The sequence below is a fragment of the Sphaeramia orbicularis genome, chromosome 6 (assembly GCF_902148855.1).
Source record: "Sphaeramia orbicularis chromosome 6, fSphaOr1.1, whole genome shotgun sequence".
NCBI classification, from domain to species: domain Eukaryota; kingdom Metazoa; phylum Chordata; class Actinopteri; order Kurtiformes; family Apogonidae; genus Sphaeramia; species Sphaeramia orbicularis.
In genome coordinates, this window is record NC_043962.1 from 19296698 (window position 1) to 19302703 (window position 6006).

Genomic DNA, 6006 nt, shown 5'->3' on the forward strand with positions numbered 1-6006 from the left:
TAGATAAGTTCATTCCACTGGATAGTTACAGCAGTGATTAATGTAAGTCATTTAAACCTAACTGATTCAGCGAGCAGCTTCTCATTTCTAAAACAGCCATGAATTGGCTTTAGAACATTAAGATTGGACTGTGTTTCCATACAGTCATGTGGTCTGATGAGTCCAGATTGACCCTGTTACAGACTAATGAGTACATCATGGAGAGAAGAGATGTCGATGAAGATATCAACCATCATGCTTAGCGCGTACAAGTACAAGCGTGTGGGGGCAGTCTGCAGATGTGTCAGGTCTAAACTCACTAATTATGTGGCCAAAAACTACAGAAATAAGTATTATGACATTGAATACGCTTATAAAAAACAATGCCATGGTGAATGAGTGCCATAAGAAAAGCTAAGGCTGTCCAGTGAAATATTAGAATGTGGGATTGATTCTGTCCAGGCTGTTGTATTGGTTATATTCACATAATGGTGCTTTTGAAAACAGTATCTGACTTATGTCATTACTCTATTGCATAATGCATTTCTGTTAATTCAAAACAGACTTTTCCCAAATAACTTACTCATTTTGACCTTTACTTTCAGAACTGAATTTTCTTCCTAAATTACTATTTTAAATAAACATATTGCTTGTAGTTCCAAATTTTATGTTTTCCCATGTTTTTCAGGATACATTTATGTGTACAGAATTAGACTCAGATCCTACACTATTTGAAATCGTTGCGACAAAATACCTTTATTAGTTGAAAATACAAACAGCAGTAAAAATATCAGAATTCACCACAGTAGTACTAATGTACAGGATACAGGTGATATAAAACATCTTAGTGCATGGTAGATCACAGTGCATGAATTTATTCTTCAGCTAAATCGCAGCTCATTTTCCAGTCCATAGATTTTAGCCTTCAGTGTCATCAGTTCACTCTGGACCTTTTTTGTCCTAGCGTTAGTCTGACGTACTTCATGCAGAACAGCTAGATCCTGGTTGGGTCCAACATTTAGAGTTACCTGAAACATAAAAGATACAAATTTTATTGAAAGATAAAAAACAAGATGAATTGTTAAGGATCTGATGTCAGCATTTGAAAGGGCTTAAGGGATGATGGAGGGGTGTAACTTGTGATCTTGAAGTTTGTTGTGCTGATGTCACGTGTTTTATTTTGCGAATGGTTTTAAAAGATGGTCAAACTCATACTTACAATGTTTTTTTTTTTTTACAAGATTAAAAGAAGAAGTATAAGCGAGGGAAAACTCAACATACTGAGGAGACTTGGGAAAACCCCTCATTTCCCTTTACCTTGAGAAGCTGTTTCTCTACATCTTTAAGTTTCTGTCTCAGGTGCTTCAGGTCTGTCTTGAAGCCCTCCACCTCCATCGTCCTTCTTTTCTCTAAAGCCTCATATCGCTGTGTCATGAGCTGAAGACGCTTTGCCATTTTATCTGAACGCTCCTACACACAAAAAGGAAATAATTGAAAACTGCTGTTGAAACTTGGTAACTATATGTTTGGAAATAATTAAAACCAAGCATAAGGATGTTTATGGCAATTCAACTATCATACCTTGAATATTTCCCTGCCCACATCGCCCTCTTCTCTAATTTGAGACAGTTCTGTCTCCAGAGTTATACACTGCTCCCTGAACATCTCTGCCAGACGGTGGGCTTGCTTCAGATCCTCCTGCAGCGCCTAAGGACGTAGCACCATTCAAGAAGACAATTCTACAGGGATTTTATCAACATAAACAGTTACATTATTAACAGAGAAGCCTATTACCTTCAACTCCTCTTTGTGTGCTTCCTGTTGTGCCCCTTGTTGAGGCCGGGTGAGCAGTAGGGCTGTGCTGCTGCTGGGCTGCCAGCCTCGGCCCACCTCAGTGCCAGCAGCAGATCCAGCTTTCCTCAAACGGTTATGGCAAGAGTCCAGCTCCCTCAGCAGCCGGTCCTTCTCTGACATCCAGTTTTTTTCATGCATCCGTGTGTCAAATTTTAGTTGTAAGAAATCTCTGGTGCTTTCATGCAACAGGTTCTGTGTTCGCTGGAGCCTTTAAGGGCCAAATATGACAATTAGAATCAGCAAACATACAAAGCTTAAACAGTAATTTAATAACTAAGAATGCACAAATCATAAATACTTGTCATTCAGAGCTGTGATGCGTTCCTGGTCTCTCTGATGTTGTACTTGTGCCTCCTCTGTTTTAATCCGTCGATCCTCCAGCAGTGACTCTATCTGCTCTTTGGCCAGCCGGGTTTGTTCCTCCATCTGAGCCTGCAGGGCTTCCACCTGGAAAAGGGAGCCACAAAATAAAAGCTCTGGGCTGGACTTTTGAAATAAAACCTTTTGAATAGCGAGTTATCATGTATAGGTGTGTTCATGAGAAATGATAACATTTAAATCTATATTTATGTGTTTATAAATTTGATCTTTACCTGCAGCAACAATGTCTGGTTGTCATTCTTGTATTGTTCCAGGCTCTCTCCATTTGCTGGTTTTATCCTTCTGCTACTTTCTGTTTACACATCCAGAGAAGTGGCACACTTAGAGTAATTACACATCCCTCCTCTAATCTTATTTATGCAATAACCTCAATTCAGAGATTCCACAAAAAAACATTGCTATATTATTGTTTTCACTTTAACAGAAAACTAACAGATCTGTTGTCTCTTATTATTACCTCATAAATAATGGTGGCTTTGTTTGTAAAACATCTGAGGACAAACAATGTTTTCAAACCTTTTCTGCTTACAGCAGGTCTTGGTTTTGTTGGTCTGAGACTGAGATTTTCGTCTACTCCTGAGTCTGGGCTCTTCTGTGTGATAGTGACCTGAAAAATTACCAAATCAGACATAAACATATATATTTAGTAATAAGCTGATCCCAAAATACTTTTTTCTGCATTATTTCGGTGATGCAAAAAATTCAATACAAAAAAGCATTAGACTCCAGTTACTCTAAATCTACTTAAAATACATTAGGGTAGCAAAATGTGAATTGAAAGTCACTTTTCTTTGAGTAAAAGGTATAAGGAAACTGTAAGACATTGTTTTCACTAACATCAACACAACACTTTCTGAAAAGTATTTGTATTTGAAAATGTAGGAAATCACATTTCAGATACCTTATGAGGAGGTTCCCGGTGGAAATATGTAATTTCTCCTGCATCAGGTCCTACCAGAGCAAGAAGGTGTTGAATCTTCTTCCTGTCTTCTAACTCCCTGCTCATCAGCAAACAGATCACATAGATTTATATGCAAAACTGGCAAGGCACAATAATCTCAACACTGGTATGCAGCCCTAATTAAAAACATACCAAATGTACTGAATTGAAAAAGGCCTCATATTTTCCACCGAATCATCTTCCACATTATACTTACCTGATCTTCAGTCTGTCATTTTCGGCATAAAGGCGCAATGATTGTTCTCTTTCTTGAAATAGGTAGACTTGCATATCACTTAGAGCATTTTGCAGCTCTGCAATCTCTCCTTCACGCTGTCGCACTTCCCACTGTAGCTTATGCTAGAAAGATTTTAACAGAAAAAACCATAATAAGGACAAAGATAATGTGGAATGCTCCAAAAATAAAGGAACAGATGTAAAGTAATTCCTAACCTGGTCCTCTGTGATGCCTCTGTATTTCTCCAACATTTGCAGCAGCTCCTCATGTTCACTATCAAACTGAGCTATCTTCTCTCTGTAGAACTCTAGCAGCTCTCTGGAGGGACGCAGGTATGCCAGGCGCTCATGGATCGGGGGAAGAGGGGAGTCAGGTTCCTTCCCAGGAGTACGTACCCTTCTTCTGTTGAGGGGGGATATTAATTAAAGGAATAAACCTAAATCTATCAGAGAATGAGGGATACAGCTTAGGCTGGGGGTGGTGTGGGCTAGACTAATACACAATACATCCAAGCTGTAATTACAAATGTAAAAGAAATACACTGTACAAATGATATCTGTCCTTAACATTTACTGAGAAGTCTTACCTGTGGGGTGCTGCATCTTTAGTGGGAGATCCCATTTCAGCACAACAACTGAAAACAAGAATGAATGCCAATCATGTATATGTCCTTAAATGATGACACTAGAAAACTGAAATATATGTATTGTACTTTCATTGTAGAACCACTGGCTAAATCGTTGTATAGGGCAGAGTAGGATATTTCAAAATAAAATTGCAGTAATTGACAGATTTCATTATACTGTCAAAAGGCCTTAATTTCATATGACATATAAAACGGTAATAATGAAAAAGTGTAACAGTAAATAATGACGAACACAGATACAGTTATAATAGGTCTGATTTGCCCATCATGTGTTCGTGGTGTCTTCGATTCGGCGCCAGGGGGAGCGGGATGTTAGAGCAGTGTTATCATAATCACAAATACTAAAGTTTTCACATAAATTCAGCCAACACACACACTAAATGAGATGGTCCGCTTAGAATATTCACATATATTAGATAATAAGACTATCAAAGATTGGCATTATCACTGTTTCTCCTCGTCGGTTAATAGCGACGCACAGCTAAAACCAACACATTACAGCACAGTAACATAAAGTTTTTTCCTTTGTGGCAATTTTATTACACACAAGACGATTTTTCTTACCAACCTCAGCCTGTAAAACGCTAAAGTAAAGCCTTTAAGTATCGTGTTGTTTGTTACACTCTTTTTGAAACCCGGAAGTTTACGCCTCCTCTTCTTCTTCGTGGGAAACCGTAGGAACAACTTTGACGTCATTTCCGGAAACAGCGCTAGAGCAGGTGAAAAGGAAAAACAAACCTAAAATTTACTCTGTAATGAAAGTGATGTATAATTGAATAATTAGTTACACTTTTCAAGCATGAGTCTTTGATGTGTGTTGTAATAGTAAGATATAGTATAAGATACTGTCTGACACACCGTGTAAATTTTACTTCCTATGTAAATATATAATCTGTAAAAGGTTACCATTATTTTGGTAATGTTTTTTGCGTTATCTTTGCCGCTTCTACAATTTATTTTAGCCCACAATTTCTTTGCCCTGCATTTTATCTCTCTTGACTGGTGAATTTCACTGTGGTGTGGTCAATATACATATATATATATATATATATATATATATATATATATATATATATATATATATATATATATATATATATATTTTTTTTTTTTTTTTTTTTTTTTTTTTAATTCACTATGTCCGGCCGTCTACTTTTTATTTATTTATTTTTTTGACGTTGGAACATAACATCTGAATTCATTAATAAATAATAAAACTTGATACAAATTCATCAGGGTTTTGTCAGGTTTCACTATCTATCTATCTATCTATCTATCTATCTATCTATCTATCTATCTATCTATCTATCTATCTATCTATCTATCTATCTATCTATCTATCTGTCTGTCTGTCTGTCTATTTTTTTTTTTTTTTTAACTTTCACTGATCAATTCTTTCAAAGCAAACATATAATCTTTACAATACAGAAAAATACTGAGCAAATATATGTTGGAAATATACACCATAAAACATAATAATGAAAGTCAGAAAGAAAATAAAAATATAAATTAAAGGAAAATAAAAGAAAGGAAAAAACATTCAATTTGTCTTTTTTTTTTTTATTTTTTTTTTATTTTTTTTTTTTTTGAATAGTAGTCCTCAAGAATTTCACTTCTTCATTATTTATTTATTTTTTTTAATAGCAAATGTTAGAGAATTAAAAAACAGCGAGAGCACATTCAAAAACTGTAAAGAGGACTGGAGCAGTGTTTTGAAATCTTGATAATTTTTTGCCCTTTGTAATATTTCCCTGTTGAATGTCTTTGTCCGCTGAAATTTCAGGTTTCACAAGTTTCCACGGGAAAAAAAAATAAAGGTTCCTGCCTTTTAAATCCCAGGCACCATTTTATCACTGACTTTTTCTTTTAAATGCTCGAATTCCTCTTAAACCAATTCTTTGTTTCAATTAGATCCTGTGCGACGCTGAAAACCTCTCGGTGAACGTTATTTACCCCGTTACTGTGAAA

General features: G+C 36.0%; 1 protein-coding gene across 3 annotated transcripts; it reads right to left on the reverse strand.

Moving 5' to 3' along the window:
- Nucleotides 1-715: 715 nt before the first annotated feature.
- On the reverse strand, nt 716-4686 carry ccdc77 (coiled-coil domain containing 77). Of its 3 annotated transcripts, none has more exons than XM_030135691.1 (12): nt 4607-4686; nt 3979-4026; nt 3608-3794; nt 3372-3514; nt 3116-3212; nt 2731-2821; nt 2427-2506; nt 2132-2280; nt 1774-2041; nt 1561-1686; nt 1297-1449; nt 861-1007 (listed from the first exon to the last, which is right to left on the reverse strand). In XM_030135691.1, exons 2-12 carry the CDS (start codon nt 4011-4013, stop codon nt 861-863), a joined length of 1476 nt encoding a protein of 491 aa, XP_029991551.1. In that variant the 5' UTR covers nt 4014-4026; nt 4607-4686. The 3 variants fall into 3 exon arrangements, with proteins under 3 accessions (XP_029991554.1, XP_029991551.1, XP_029991552.1); XM_030135692.1 differs by having other exon boundaries at nt 4603-4685; XM_030135694.1 differs by lacking the exon at nt 4607-4686 and having other exon boundaries at nt 716-1007; nt 3979-4013.
- Nucleotides 4687-6006: the final 1320 nt, after the last annotated feature.

Excerpts from the sequence above, each read along its gene's own strand:
- ccdc77 (XM_030135694.1), bottom strand. The coding sequence starts at position 4,013 with ATGGGATCTCCCACTAAAGATGCAGCACCCCACAG. Across the intron at positions 2,507-2,730 it reads ACCTGCTGTAAGCAGAAAAG|AAAGTAGCAGAAGGATAAAA; the intron begins GTTTGAAAACAT and ends ATGTGTAAACAG. Across the intron at positions 1,687-1,773 it reads CACACAAAGAGGAGTTGAAG|GCGCTGCAGGAGGATCTGAA; the intron begins GTAATAGGCTTC and ends CTACGTCCTTAG.